Source organism: Aplidium turbinatum, chromosome 16, assembly GCF_918807975.1.
Source record: "Aplidium turbinatum chromosome 16, kaAplTurb1.1, whole genome shotgun sequence".
NCBI lineage: Eukaryota > Metazoa > Chordata > Ascidiacea > Aplousobranchia > Polyclinidae > Aplidium > Aplidium turbinatum.
This window is the reverse complement of record NC_137487.1, coordinates 16,836,212-16,852,525: the sequence shown is the minus strand read 5'-3', so window position 1 is coordinate 16,852,525 and position 16,314 is coordinate 16,836,212. Positions and strand designations below refer to the sequence as shown.

The 16,314-nt window shown below is 37.9% G+C and overlaps 2 protein-coding genes across 2 annotated transcripts; both read left to right on the top strand.

Annotated features, from left to right (window-relative positions):
- The first annotated feature begins 8,187 nt into the window (after positions 1–8,187).
- Positions 8,188–14,595, top strand: LOC145785605 (isoaspartyl peptidase/L-asparaginase-like). Its single transcript, XM_082597277.1, has 7 exons — positions 8,188–8,433; positions 9,058–9,140; positions 9,755–9,897; positions 10,561–10,724; positions 11,309–11,457; positions 11,754–11,834; positions 12,599–14,595. Exons 1-7 carry the CDS (start codon positions 8,279–8,281, stop codon positions 12,829–12,831), a joined length of 1,008 nt encoding a protein of 335 aa, XP_082453403.1. The 5' UTR covers positions 8,188–8,278; the 3' UTR covers positions 12,832–14,595.
- An 861-nt stretch (positions 14,596–15,456) lies between these two features.
- Positions 15,457–16,165, top strand: LOC145785486 (uncharacterized). Its single transcript, XM_082597135.1, has one exon. The coding sequence runs from the start codon at positions 15,472–15,474 to the stop codon at positions 16,021–16,023; it is 552 nt and encodes a 183-aa protein (XP_082453261.1). The 5' UTR covers positions 15,457–15,471; the 3' UTR covers positions 16,024–16,165.
- Positions 16,166–16,314: the final 149 nt, after the last annotated feature.

The following is a 16,314-nucleotide window of genomic DNA, read 5'->3' as shown; positions in this document are numbered from 1 at the left end:
GAAAAAGGTAGAAGCGACACAACATGAAGGGAAAATAAAAAAAACGAAAATGTAACAAACAAAATAAATAAATCATGTAATGATTGATTAGTTTGGATCAACAAATGTGTGGCCTACAGCCCTACAGCTTGGATTGAAAGGAAATTATCGGGTACCGTAGCCTAGTTATCCCAACCAGCAAAATTTGTTCCAAGAACCCAGTTAGCCTAACAGTTCATTTTTACATTGTAGTAACATTAGGCTAACTGGGTTCTTGGAACAAATCGAAGGGTTTCTGTAAATGTTTCTCAGTTTCAACGTATCCTAGCCAGCAAAAGCTCCCTTTTCTACACGATTTCAACGTTTAGCGACGTTAAAACGATAGGCCACACATTTGGTTAGCTATTTGACCTTTTCATTCTGTTACTACAATGTAGAAATGAACTGTTAGGCTAACTGGGTTCTTGGAACAAATTTTTGCTGGTCGGGATAACTAGGCTATGGTACCCGATAATTTCCTTTCAATCCAAGCTAAGCTGTCCACACATTTGTTGATCCAATCTAATCATTTTAACTATTCAAAAGTACTAACTTATAGACATAAACACGATTTATTTACTTTGTTTGTAACACTTTCTTTTTTTTTATTTTCCCTTCACGTTGTGTCGCTTCTACCTTTTTCTACACCTTTGCTATGTTGACGTATATTGTTTTTGATATTATGATCAGAAATAAAAACAACTCTACTGACATGACGAATTCAAGCACGTTTTAACGTTCGCGTTTTGTCGCTTCTACCTTTGCAATGTTGACGTGTATTGTTTTTGATATGATGGTCAGAAATAAAAACAACTGAACTGACATGACGAATTTTAATTTAATAGTTCAAACATTTAATTTTTATTTCTTTCTGCACGATTTCAAGGTTTAGCGACGTTAAAACGATGTAAAAACGGCAATTATAATTAGGCTACGGTGCCCGATAATTTTATCTAAAAAATTTTAAAAACTCGCCGAATAGGGCACTCGCCGAAAAATGCTCTCGCCGAATAGGGAACTCGCCGAATCGGACTAGCCGAATCGGACTCGCCGAATCGGACTCGCCGAATAGTAGCAGACCCCGGCTTAAACGTCTTGCTAAAAAAGTACTGCGGGTATGTTCATTTGTTCTCTCCGTCACTGACAAATCGTTACTATTCTCTCAATAAGGGCAATAAAAGCATTTTTATTTACTAAACCAGCGATTAGTTTATTACTGGAGCAGAACTTCAAGAAATATGCACACATTTTAAGACTTGACTTCGAAGATCTATCAAACGATAACAATAATAATTTGCACTGGTTAGAGAAGGCAAACTACATTAACACGATTAACGAATGTGCATTAATGTTAGAGGTTAATAGAACATAACAGTATACCCATTCCCCACCCCATCGTATAGGCTACGAATTACAAAATTAAAACATACTGAGGAATGTTAGGATGTATTAAAAAAATGCTTGTTATTGTAAAATAACCGGGTGTTGCATACACATATCCATGAGATATGTAGCAATTAGAGTCTGTTCTTTCGCGGTGCTGTAAACACGATCTAATTTGCACTGTACAGTATATTTTCTTTACATATGTTGCATATTGTTTTATAGGTACTTGCGTTTGAGGCCGCCACAGATCACGTTGTTACATCCAGGCGCAGTCTTCTGATGAGGCATGAAGTACCTCAGTCCACTGTGTTTTTAGACTTTTGTGCATGTCTTGTCGTAGCTGTGAATTGTGCATGGGTGGTGCATTTTACCATTCGAATAAATGTATTTTTCAACAACTTTACGTTTGTTTACATCATTGACTTAAATTTGCTCAGTACAAGAAGGTGGTCATCGTATTGGCATATGGATCATCAGGACAGTGTCAATTTGAAATTGCAGGTTAAGTTTAACCAACGTTGCTCAACTACAACGATTAGTGCAAAATATGTATGGCCAACTGCGACGAAAGGTGCAAAGTGCGTTTGGCCAGCGTAGGTACCAACGATGAACTACGTTGGCAGTAGAGTTGGGATTACGTAGGCCCAAAGATTTTAAAATAAGTCGGCTCAACTGCGACGAATGGTGCAAAATACGTTGGGCCATCGTAGGGTACCAACGATTAACTACGTTGGGTGTAGAGTTGGGATAACGTTGGCCCAAATATTTTAAAGAAGTTGTCCCAACTGCGACGAATGGTGCAAAATACGTTGGGCCATCGTAGGGTACCAACGATTAACTACGTTGGGTGTAGAGTTGGGATAACGTTGGCCCAAATATTTTAAAGAAGTTGTCCCAACTGCGACGAATGGTGCAAAATACGTTGGGCCATCGTAGGGTACCAACGATTAACTACGTTGGGTGCAGAGTTGGGATAACGTTGGCCCAAATATTTTAAAGAAGTTGTCCCAACTGCGACGAATGGTGCAAGATACGTTGGGTCAACTTCGGCCACAACGTAGTGCCAACGGAGGAGCATTATTTTACCAACTGTCACACTACGTTGGGCCGAAGTACAATGTTTGCTGGGTAGGCTAATGGCATTATTTAGCCTACTTGAAGAATTGAGAGAAATTTGTAAGCAATAATAATTCAAAACAAAACAGGCTTTAGCCCTTGTAGGACAGTTTGCAGAGACATTATTATATTTATTTAATTTAACTATATTTATTGATGCATATAGGCCTACCGCAATATTAGATCTTTTCATGCGCGTCTTAAACCATTATGGTTTTGCCACCTTTTTCTTTTGTTGGTTTTGTTACTGTATTTCTTTTTCACAATATCATTTCTTTTGCATTCTGACAAAGAAAAATAAATTGAATTGAATTGACATTAGCAAGGGACAAATTTCTGTAGCGTGGTGTGCATATTATGGAATGACATTTTATATGAGTGACATAGGCTATACTCTGTAGGCCTACTTGATGATGATTAGGCAACCGGTAGGCTACGCAGTGATGGAGGAACCATTTTAAAAGTAGGTGGGCCCAGAGGTGCATCAGTCAAAATCAATTCGACTTTTGGGGGGCTTTTCCCCTCAGACTCCCAATAATATTGTTGCATTCCTAATACTTTAAATCGTTTATACATTGTGTTTTCATGATTACATTTCTTTCCAGCAAGTGGAATTTTTCCGTTTTTGGCCCGATTTTGCCAAAAAAGTTTACAAACCTGCTTTATAGCGCTGTACAAAATATGGCGATGTACACACAAATAAAATGTACATGTACACTACACAACAATACAACACAACACAACAATGTACACAACAATATAAAAAGGCAACAATACCACATCGGAGTAATAATCTGCAGCATTATACAGTACCTGCATATGTAATGATATCATTGTTTTAACCATAGAGACCATAAAGAATAATGAATTGATTGATAGATTGCTCTACCAATCACATGCAACCACACCCACACGTGCTGCCCATCAATAGTGCCTATAGTAGGCTCAACAGAAAAGTTTAAACATTGGATTTCATCATTGAGCTATCAAAGATAATCAACCTGGTGTATATCAAAAGAGTGGAGACCTTTTTTGCAACTCCCTCTCTGATTTGTTGTTTTCGCTACCTATTCAAAGAAATTTGGCTTTCAAAAGTGGGTGGGCCAGGTCCACCCACAAAATAAAGTAGGTGGGCCCAAGCCAACGAGGCCCACGTGGTTCCTCCATCTCTGGGCTACGGTACTCGAAAAGTTGAAAGGAACATATCTCCATTGACGTATCTATCGTTGCGATGGTCATTGGTCAGACATAAAAACAAATTGAACTGATGTCCTTCCTAAAACAAATACCTGACTGGCTGGGTGACGTAGCCTACTATAGTCTACTCAGTAGACTACAGTAGATTCTACTGTATATAGCCTACACAGACCTATCACAAACCCAAGCAAAAACAACGTGGCTTATTGAAAGGAGAGGGGACATTTTCTTTTTAATAAAATATAAAAATTAATATCATTGTTTTGTAAAAACAAAATTAAGCCAAAACATCACCCAATCCCTTTTGTCAGAAGAGCGTGACTTTTCAAGTTGTTTGGACAACTTTAAAGAGTTCATAGACTACGTTTGAATTGATTTTAAAACACTTTGATAAAGCACTTGTAAAGTAAAATCAATATTTGGTTATCAAGTTCTTAGCAGAAAATCAATGCTGAAGAGCGTTTCTCAAACCTCAATCAGCATTGATTTTCTGGTATTGGTTGGTTTGAATCTTTATTCTCGGACGGACAAAGCGTTGATAGGTTATTCCTAGTAGTTTCGCATACTTACTATAGCCTACACATTATACGAATAGCCTGTTGAAATTAAACAAACTTTAATTTGACAATAGCACAATTACACCCAGTAGCGTAGACATGAGGTCCAGGGAGCACTTTTGGACCCCGCCCGGGTTGATATTAGAAGCCCTTAACCTTTTCAAGGAGCCTGGGAACAGAAACTACAATGTATTTTCTCAATACGTAGTCCATAGCGCGTTTTTCTTAACGTATCTTGAATTAGAGCCTCGAGGATCTCATTGGTACCGGCCCAAATTATATTTTTAATGGCCTTGGTTGCACTACGCTTACCCAGGGACGTGTGAGCACCATCTCGCTCCCCCCCCCCCAGATCCCCCCGTTGGTGAAGATCAATTCCACTCAAAATAATACTCGGATGAAAATGTTAGACTAAAACGTTAAACTTTGCACATTGGACACCTTGGCTGCTGAATAAGCACTAAGCAGATTGCTTGCAGTCGTTTATTTTTTCTATAAATTTTCTAGTTAGGCTATAAGGTTGCTTGCAATCGCCGACTGTTTTTTGCATTTTCCAAATTAAACATTTCGTTGCTAATGTTGAATCCAGAAGAGGGTTCGAAATACAACTAGACTACAACAGTTAGGCTATATTTTGTGTATATAGTGACACTTTGATAGGCTGATAGCACACTTACATAGCCTACAGCGCAAATACAGGTTAAACAGTTTGATTTATTTTTGTATTGTTGTGTTTAATTGGTAGCTTAAACCTGAAATAAAAGTTCTGAATTGGCCAAAACAGATTACATAATCACGAATACTGGATTTGCATCATGTTGTGTAAAAAAAACGTTAGCCAAACTCGCAATTGAGTAAGTGATGATTAAAGTTTTACAAGACGTCATTCATTTAAAACACGGAAGTGTCAGCATGTGATGCTGCGCAATTAATCTTACGCATTGTTTCATGCAAAGAAAAAGCTTCCACTGTCCAGTCACTCAAACCACAGTTGATTTTACTGTTAGTTTGGCTTAGATGAGATGATGGCATGAAAGCAATTGATGAAAGGCGTTACACAAGTGTGGGCGTGTGCTGAATTCAACGATCTGATTGGTTGTTCCTTGACCTGACAGTCTGACATCTTATTTGAATGGAACAATTGAGTTATGGCTGGAATGCGACGACAGAAAAGAAGTTCTACACCGCGACGTTTATACTGTGTTGCTGTCTAACTGTGACATTTCACCTTATTGCGTCAGCGCTGAGAATGTAATGTGCAAGCTAGTTTTTGCGTTTCTTTATGAGTTATAAAGCTTTGGTACAGAGTTTGCATGATTTGCCTTGGTGAGTTGTAGCATGAACCAAACAGTAGTAAAGTATTTTCACACCTTTTCAGCAAAGCCAGCTGCAAGTTGTGCACAATGACTGCGCAAAAAGTTTTAAAAGTAAAAAAGAACACGTGGCTGAAAAGGTAATGTGTACAATTTAGTTCATACAAAGCATGGCTTCGTATGAAAAACCAGCAGGTAGGCTATGAAATCAAATGACTACAGAAAGCAGTAGCCTATTGCCAGTTGCTAGATGGCAAAGGCTTCTATTTAACCTTGAAGATTTGCCAGACCAAAGGAGTGTAGGCAATCACAAAGGGTTGTATTTGTATTATTTTTTTCTTTCAGCTATTGAAGTTTCTGCAAAATAGTGTGCAGTGCTGTATTAATGCTACTGTAGACGTAGAGGAGGGGCCCCCCGATCTAAAAGTGCCCCGGGCCCCCCATCAGCTAAATCCGGTCCTGGTTATGATGGATGTATGAGAGTGCTCAAAAATAGTTTGTAGGTATTTAGGCAAATGGTGAGGGTGACTGCTCCCAAATAATGGATTCCTAATTAGACGTTTTAGATAGGGGTTATGTTTAAAAATCGATATCAATCAAACTACGAATTAACAGGCTACCCATTAACGCAATATGGATAATTTGTAGGATATTGTGTCCTAGTTTTAGCAGGAAATATAACAAGAAAACGTCACAGCAATCTACTGAAATATTCACGCCCTTTATCTCGGGGGTAAGGTGAACATATGTAGGCTACTGTAACTGTAATTAATAAGGAAGTTGGGATGGCTGATAGATCACACTTTGCCTTATTAGCTTAAACGTAGGATTGTTCAATCGTTGTGTTGTATCAGCAGTAAAAGTAGAGCTGCTGGGCAGCAGCTAGATAAAAGTTTGAGTCACAGCAAAACGTATCAAACGACGTCATAGAAATCATTTGGTAGTAACTTGCTGCAGTGAGATCTTGTTAGTCCCTTTTTGTGTTAATAAGTTGTCGTTTAGCAAGACGTTTGACTAACAGAACTGCAACAACTGATTAGGGCAGAACAAAACTTTAGCAGGTGTCTATTAAATTACTAGTTTTCGAATCGATATTAACAGAGCTACAAAATTGCAGTTACTTAAGTTCGCCAGCGATGCACACGAAACTTCTATGTTGCGTTGTTAAATTGCAGAGCACATTTAACTAAATTGTGAACTATTTACAATAAATTTTTAATAGCCTACTTTCTTACCTCCCAAGTATATTTAAACTTGTTTCCTTGTTGAAGGGTGTTAAATACCACCCTCGTAAATCAATCTCCCGCATACTATTTTGTCTGCATGACCCAGTCATAGCAGTCATTCGCTTTTACGTCTCTTTGTTCTTTATGACATGTCAATTCTTTGGACTGTATCCTGTTTTTGTTTCTCTGTATCTGATGTCATAACCCTACTTGTAGAAATGATTTGGCATATTTTAGTAGTAACGCAAACTGTCGAATTGATGAGGGGCAGAGCATATCTGGAGGAGTTATGTAATAGTGTCCGGATGCGTCCGAGTGGATGATAATTGATGAGTAGAGTAGTTCATTCCACAAAATTACATTGTTTTTTTCAAAATGCGCTGAAGTTAAATGTTTGTTATGACAAAAGTTTAAGAGCAATTGCAACGCGAAAGAACTAGCAGATCTAAGCCAGAAGTCCGAGCATACGCGTAAGGGAATGTTAGTTTTGGGAATGAGAAAAATTCTTGCCCAAATATAATTAAATGCGCCCAAATATTTTTGTGACAAAGCATAAACCACCTGATTAACAATTCTAGAATTTTTTTGCTCCTGATAGTCTGGCATAATTTTGCTTATTTGAACAAAAATTCAAAAATAAGTTTAATCTTAATGAAATTTTTGAAACATGCTGAAAGTTCTTGCTCAAATTTTTGACTAATTGAGTAGTTCAGGAGTACGGTTGCACTTCATTTGACATTTGCATAAATAATCATTATTTGAGCAAACAATCACAAACAAGTTCAATCTAAATGAAGTTTTTGAAACATGCCCAAAACTTTTACCTAAATGTTCGATTAATTGAAAAGTTTAGGGTGCGTTTGCACTCCCTGCACCCCTAACTCCTACGCCTATAAGTCCAAGTCACGAAATCAAAAGTTTGAGAAAAAATCCTGCCTGAAATTAAGCCATGCTTACAGAAACTAGCAACAAGCACAGAAAAGGTTCTCCAATTGCAGTTAGCTGCCCGCAGCCAAAACGTTTGCTCAGTAGGCTACTGAAGACTGCACGTGTCGTATCTTATGCATGCGTCTGTAGAGAAGTGTGTTATTAGGATCAGGATGCGGGGATTAGAAGCCGCAGCGATGCTTCAACGAAGAACTCTTGTACACTAAAATGTCGCAACTTACTCTAAGAACTTGTATCTCTGCAGAACAGGCTGTGATAACCTTTCGGAATTTGTTTATTTATTTCAAATTTTGTAAATTGACGAAATGTATTTTTTTTATCTTCACAATGTGTGATGCTTCAAATCAAGAATTGTGATTTCATAATTTACATTAAATAATATTTAAACATTTTCCTTACAAATTTTTATACAAAGATACGGTAATGTCTATGTCAAAATGTTTAAAGTGTTGTTTCATAACCCAGGTGTTCGTTTTGAATCGAAAACAACAGGTTCAATAAAATTAGGATAATTATCATGAATGGAATTAGCAATGGTCTCAGCAATGGAGTAAACAATGGCAATACCATACATCCAGTAATTTTAGTCCACGGAGGCGCATGGAAAATTCCTGAAAACATTTTAGAGCAATCCGGTCAAGGTGTCAAATCCGCAGCAATAAGTGGCTACAAGTAGGCTATGTCCTGAAAGAAATAGAGCTTGTTTTGGTTTCCTCACAAAATGACACGATGTAGGAGCTGTAGAAAAATGTTGTTGCTCAACTGTGTGTTTCTCTGCAACTAAATTATTGCTTTAGCTGCAAACTACATTGTCTTTTAAACCGAGTACAACACGGATAATCAGATTTTTAGAATGTTTTTACAATAGCTTATAATAACGCAAAGGCATAAACTATTTTCTCTTTCTAGGCTAGTGTGTGTAGAATGGAGCGTTCTTCTTGGCTGTCAGCAAAAGACTGCCTACCTTGCCTTGAAAGCTCATTGCCATATTGTTAATGCGCTACAATAGCGACAGTGTTTCACGATAGTTAGTTTTTCATTTTTTTTAACAAAAACCGAAGTGGGTTTTATTAGTGCTTGGAAATATGATATATAAATTAAAAATATACAATCCTTGAAAAAACTTGCAGAAATCGATGAATAGCTCATACCAAAACATTATTATTTGCTGCAATCGTTAATGTATGCAAAGATGTCTAGTTACTTTTCAGTTTTTTAATGTACTTTGACGTGTTACTTCGACTATTATATTTACATCCATGACCTTAGCACAGCTTACTGTGTTACGCTTTACAGAATTCTAGAACAAGGTGGAAGCTGCATCGACGCTGTTGTTAAGGCTGTAGAAAGCTTAGAAGATGATCCTCATTTTGACGCAGGTAAATGGAATAATTAATTGAGAAGAATAAAATGGCTTAACTGTTGTTTACAAACTTTTAATTATTGGTCTTCTTTTGTTGCTTCAACATTGGGCCGAGTAAAACTTTAAAAAAACGTTGTTCCATCGTGTATTTGTCCGAAGAATCCTGGTTTAGGCTATACCAGAGAAGGTAAGGAAGTCAATTCTTACTCAGTAGATTGATTGAATCTTTATCCTCGGGAGGAGAAAACTTCTCTGAGAGCTTTATCCTGGCAGCATCGCATACTTATAAAAGTTTTGAACCACTGAAGCAGGCCCAGCTACCTACATTGACAGAGTGAAGTTGCCTCCTGAAGTGTGTTGTCTGTGACTTATTTCATCCATTAGGGACCACTGAATGAAGAAAAATGTAATTTTCAAGGGCACACCACGAGTCGGACCAGGGCCGCTTGATCTCACGGAGTCTTCATTTTTAAAGTCAGGCGTTTAACCAGCTGAGCTAACGGGGCAAACAGGACGATAGATATCAAACCGACATCCTTTTAGGTAACGGGCAGGTGCTGCTTAACTGCCGCCAGCGACAACTAGCCTTTTATAACACTTTGCTGTGTTGCATATCATTTTGTATGACAGGCCGTGGATCTGTATTGAATGAAGTGGGAGAGGTGGAAACAAACGCCATGGTAATGAGAGGAGATACCTGCGACATCGGAGGTGTCTTGTGTCTGAAGCATATCAAAAATCCAGTGCAAGCTGCAAAGCTTGTTTTGGACGAGGTAAAGTAAGCGCATTTTTTTTTATAAAATAAGGTTTTCATCCATGAACGCTTTTCGCATTATTGCACAGTCGATTGGTTTGTAAACAAAGTATTTTGTAGCAGCCTACAGTGTCCACAAAGGTTTTAACAACTACAAAACTCAGTTTGAGTAAAATTAACAAATCTTGAATTTTTTCTTTTATCTTGTTAGTTATGAACTAAAGGAGGCGTATTTGGACTTAGGGTTAATTATAATGCACTTCGGGTTAATTTTAAATTTGGCATACCAAACACTAACAATGGACTGAATGTTTTCTTTCTTGTTTGAAACATTGAGAAAAAACGACAGCAATTGTGATCGTTACAGCATCGAAGAAACTAAGATAATAAAAAAGTGAAGTCGCTAAAAAGATTTAGGGCTACCTGTTGTAGCAAAATGATGACTGCTATGACAATTTCGGTTTGTTTTTGTGGGTGTTGAACTTGTTCACCACTGAAAGTTAAACTAAGGTACAGTAAAATTTATCTATATCGACACCTCAAGGAAATGAAAAAATAGTGTCGATATAGGGGAAGTGTCGATATAGCTGAAGTTGATATGAGCGAATTTTTCTGTTATAACATCAGCAATGTTGTATTTGCTTAAATAATCATAATATCACATTGTTATTCTCCCTCGCAGAGTCATCATTGTTTATTGGATGGGGCAGCATCACTGAAGCTCGCCAGGGAACACAAGCTGGAAGAGAGACCTTTAGATTATTTTGTCACTGATCTTGGAAAAGAAGAATTCAAGCACTGTGGAAATTACTCCGCTTGTATTCATGAGATATTCGACAGCGAAGAGTAAGCTGTTTTTATTGTCTCTCACGATGTCGCGTCACTCAGCACTGTTTTGTTGATAAATTAGTATAAGCATTGATCAATTTACTGAAGTAGTGTGACTCCCTTTGCACACCTGTGTGTATGAATATATAGTTAGGTTCATTGTTATGGAGTGGTGGCTGACTAGATGACCGCTTGTGGTATTTTGCTCATCCTGATTGTGCCATAATTTAACCAACAGCTGTAACTTACAATGCTCTGTTTTTACTTTTCATTTACTCTGCTTGTTTGTTTTTATGTGGTGTTATATTGAAACAAAATAAATTGACTTGACGTAGCTGGAAAGAATATTTTAGAAGAGCAAAAGCAACCGGTGAGTGGGCAAACGTCATTCGACAAACGCATTCTAAAATTAAATTTGGCTCTCCCCCCAATAAAAAGATTTCACCATACCGTACGTTACAATGGTATTGAAACATTGTAATAGCATTGAAATCTTTTTTGGGGGGGAGGGGAATTTAAATTTAAAGGGGCGATTACCTCCCCAATGCTCCTTGTTGCTACGTCCCTGGCATTGATGTTGAACAGCTGCTGTTCTTTTGCAGTGGACATGACACTGTGGGAGCTGTGGCTCTTGATTGCCATGGCAACTTGGCATGTGCGACGTCCACTGGAGGCATAACAGCGCAACTTCCGGGAAGGATATCTGATTCACCGATAGGTGGCAGTGGCGGGTTTGCAGACAACCAATCTGGTAAGTTGGTGCATTTACCCAGCCAGCTCAGTTTTTTTTTTTAATTGCTGGAAAGTGTCGTTCTCGAAGAAAGTAACCAATCAACGTCTGCAGACGAGTTAGCGTGCAGGCGAGTTAGTCTGCAACGTCTACAGATTGGTTACTTTCTTCCATTAACCTGTGCGCTTTTACGTACACACTTTCATGAAATATCTGAAACTTATGTCCTGTTGAGATGATTCGTTAGATAAGCACCTTGACTGTAGCTGCGAAAGAGGATATATGACACTTTAGATAAAAAAAACTTTTTCCTTTAGCTGCTGTGTCTACAACTGGTCATGGGGAGTCGATCATGAAAGTCAACCTGGCCAGAATGATCAGCTTGAATGTAGAGAACGGTGAGTTACTTGTGGTCTGTCAATCCTCACGATCTAAGCCTATATGTTTTACTTGTTTGTGTCTGAAATGTTTCTACTCAAAAGAAAAAATAATAAAATACACATGCACTCATACCACACTTGCAAGCGAGGACTGATATCATTCATATGGCACACATACCACATTACACATGCATTTGACCACACGTGCAAGCGAAGACGTTAAAACAGTCATTTGTAAAAGCGAGGAATGGGATCTACAAGTATTTCTCAAGGCAAAATGTCGTAAAGAATTCTTGAAAGGCAAAGTTGCATGCTCATGCTGTACCAGTAGACTTCAGCAGGCTTAAACGCTAAATCAAGCGCAGCTGGTTCAACGTTCGGGATGTAAGCTTGAGCAACGCATTTGAGGAATGTTCCACATTCACTGGCACTTAGTGGGCAGAATAACTCACAGACAGCAACACTCTACCAACAATCAAAAATTTACTCTGTCAATCGCGATGACCGGGCCTGCGTTAGTGGTTTAAAGCCTCTACAAGTATTTGGAACTGCTAGGATGAACCTTTTAAAGAAGCTATCTCAGTCCCAGAAATAATGAAGATTCCCATAATCAATCAATCAGCTATATTCTATTCATACAATTATTCAACTTTAAAAGGCTTTCCTGCCTTTTCCTCTTCTTTGACGTGCTGGTACATATGTCGCTTTGTAGCTATAGTAGCCTACTTTGATTTTGCTTTAGTGACAAAAAACAGGTAGATAAAAGTGTGTTTGTTTCTTAGGGATGCCACCTCAAGCGGCCATTGAAAAGTCCTTACGTCACATGAAGTCACGTGTTCGTGGAAGCGGTGGCGCAATTGTGGTGGACGCTACTGGGCGCATTGGCGTCGATTTCACGACCCAAAATATGTCTTGGGCTCGGATTGGTGGAAGAGCTTCCAATGAAACGCAAGAACCAGATCACGTGGTCGAATACGGTTGCGACAGAACAAATATACGGAAAGACAAATTCTAATATTTTAAATTTCGGTTCCGTTATTGGCTTTTACCTGACCTTTTTTTTTATCTTTAAGCTAAATCATTGTGTGATTGTGAGGATTAACACTTGATGATGGCTCACGCTCAAAAGGCATAGAGCCGTTCGCTCTTTCGCAACCTGGTAAAAAGTTAAAAACTGTCTTATTCAAATCTGTTTGTTGGCTTGTTGAATAAATGGTTTTAATTAACTTTCCCCGAACGTTAGGGTTAGTTATGAGGTTAACCGTATACTGCAAACATGAAATACACATATTTAAATGTTTGGGAATAGTAAAGACACGCAGCATGAAAGTCTCAAAACAAGCACCAAATCATTTCAACGTTTTCTTTACTTGAAGCATCATTCTTCTTCATGTTTTCTGCACATACAAATTTCAATACTGTGATCGAATAAAATTTTCTTTTAATACGAAATGCTCAAAGAAAAACAAATAGGTTGTGTTTATTTTAAGGCAAAGTTTACACAAGTAAATTGTTTTTTTTTCATGTTTTTGTTTGGAAAATAATACCGCTTTGCGAACTCCGCTTTTGGATTTATAAGCCTAGGCTACCAAAGAGAAGTACTGTATATGCTTATGCAAAAATCTTGTAGACTGCGCGCGCTTTATAACAATCTTGGTTTCGTTAAGACGTTGTCGTTTGCTATTGCAACCAATATCTTCGTTATTACCTAGGAAGCAAAAATTTTAATATTGCTAGAAATGAGTAAACTCTAAAAGTCTTATTTTTTGTTTAGTCGTTTTCATTGTTTACGTTTTCAATCAAATGTAAAATCAAAACACATTCGTGGCACAATCTGGCTTGTGGTTTACAAAACCATATTTGTTTTGCAAATATTAATTGAAAAGGTCGTAATCCTGTTGATGGCATTGATTTTTTTGCATTTTAATTTTGCTTTGCTGCCACGTTGTTGAATGTCATGCAATAGCTAGTGCCCTAGATTAATAAGGGGTATGTGGGTGGCGTTGAGGTGTATTTGTCTGTTTGTACCATGCATTGCACAACTAGAGTTTGAAACACCAATAACACATACTTAGTAAATAAACCTGTTGCCAAAAGGTCTTTATTTTTTTTCTGTTATTTTGATGAATTATTGCTCCAGTGCTCTTACTAGCTGCTAAATGTCCAGCAACCTTCAACGATGCAAAAAAGCGACTTTTCTAGCTATTTTTTCCTGATATATCATTGAATTGCTCAAGTTGTGGGGTGGGATTCATAAATCGGGCTCTTTTATTTTTGTCTGTTGTATCCAGGTTTTCGGCTTGTGGTTGGGCGAGGAAGCCAATCTTCGTGTCCACCTTCAGGCATGCGTTCAAGTGTTTTACCAAAGATGCAACCATGTGCTCATGAGCGGTGTCGAACTGACGCCATTTCCAGCGTCGAATATACTATATTGATGAAATGGAACGATATTTTGTAATCACATGAAAAGACGTTTTATTCATTGCAATCGGTCAAATTGTAATTCAACTTCCTAGCCAGCTAGCGAAGCAGCCTTTTCATTGATTGAACTTTTACAGACGTGTAAAGGGCTGATTTACTGTCTAGCTGGATTGAACAATTTGCATGCAGGCGAAACTGCTGCATACTGGATCTACTGTGCTCTTTTGATATTGCAATCTTCTGGACAAAAATGTTTTTTTTTTGCTGATTTTAAAATTTGCACAAAGTAGTTTTGTGTTGATTTCAATCGCCTTAGTCTGTTGTTCGCTTGGCATTCAATAAAAAATACCTTAACTGCGCAAGTGTGCACTTGTGGTATTCAGCCTTCGTTGTATTTTTATGAAAAATAAGAGATTCGATTTTTTGGGAGGTTACGTTTGTGTGAAAATATTACCTAAATCCAATCAGCAAATCAGACCTTTTTTGCATTGATTCAACGTCTGCAGACGTTGAATCAATGCAAAAAGGTTTGATTTGCTGATTGGAAGGTCTCTGTTCCAAGTTTAGGGCTCACAGATTTCATTGTTATGAAAGATTTTTGTTGTCTTAGGAAAGCAGTAAAAAATGAGAAAAAGTAAGTTAAAAAATGTTTTAATCAGATAACAAGCGTCTAACAGTCTGAACTTTTTTCCATCTAATTGTCTTTGTTTTTCAAAGTCTGGTGATATTAAAACCCAATTAGTCACTTGGGGAAGACATTAAAAACCACGTTAAAATAGTATTTGTAGAAACTTTCAATCAGACAGTTACCAAAAATTGGCAAAATATGGAAAAGTTTGCAAAATGTAAAATATCAGGTCGTATCTACGAGTAGCCATGGTTTTCCATAAAGTTACAAATAATCATTTTTTGAAAATGTTAAGAAAACCTGTCAAAATTTTCTCAATTGTAAAAAACTGAAACACAAAATTTTGACATTCTTTTTGAGTCAATAATACTTTTAAAGAAATAAAAAAGAGTCAAAAGGCATGTAAATTTCACTCTGTGTGGAGCTACATGTACTTGAGAGGTTAACTGTTATTTTTTTATTCACTTACAAAATTTTGTTTTGGGAGATTTGGAAATTTTGTAACAATGAAAAAAATTAAACTATCGTTTCGCCTGCGTTCGTTTTCCGTGCATATAAGGTGACCCAAAAAAAAAACTAGATTATTAAAGTGAAAAATGTTATAAAATGGAAGGAAGTGACATAGACTTGCCACAAATGTCGCAGCCCGGCTGCTGTGGGCAGCTCAAGAGCTCCAGGAAGAGGAAGCCAACGTACCAGAAGATGATCCGAGAAGCAATAACCAATCTCAAGGAGAAGAAAGGTTCTCCGAAACAGGATATTGTCAAGTATCTTGCAACCAACTACCCCCTTGGCCGAGGAAGCAACAGCAGAATTGATACAATGCTCAACCGCATGGTGAAGGCAAAGGCATTGCTTCAAACCAAAGGTCAAAACGGTCAATTCAGGTTGAACTCAAACAGGCCCCTTATTCCTCTCTGCTCTGCTGGACCAAGGAGACGCGGAGGGTCAAAAAGAAGGCGACGAAGAAAGGGAAAGAGGAGGGGACGACGACGAAGAAAGGCAAAGAAGGGACGCAAGCGACGAAGAAAGGCCAGGCGCGGACGAAGACGAAAGCGACGAGGTGGAAAGCGCAGAAAGGGACGAAGGCGAAGACGAAGAAGAGGAGGAAAAGCAAGAAGAAGATCAAGACCGATGGCACCACCATCATTAGAGTAAACCTCTCTCCCTTGAGCTGCCCTCAGAAAGATCGGGTATCAGTTGTTGATATAACTGATCCAACAACACTTGGATGATGTTATAAACAAAATAACTGGACTTGGGCTAATGTGTCAAATAAAACATGTAATAATAAGCAAAATATCGTATACTTTGTGGCCGTCGAAACAAAGTCAAGGTGGCTGACCGATGCCTAAAACACCCATTCATTCGTTAAACTACCCACTGCAGACTTTGCATAGTTTAACTCCAACAAAAATTTTCCAAGAAAAAGTAAATTCATTTCATAAA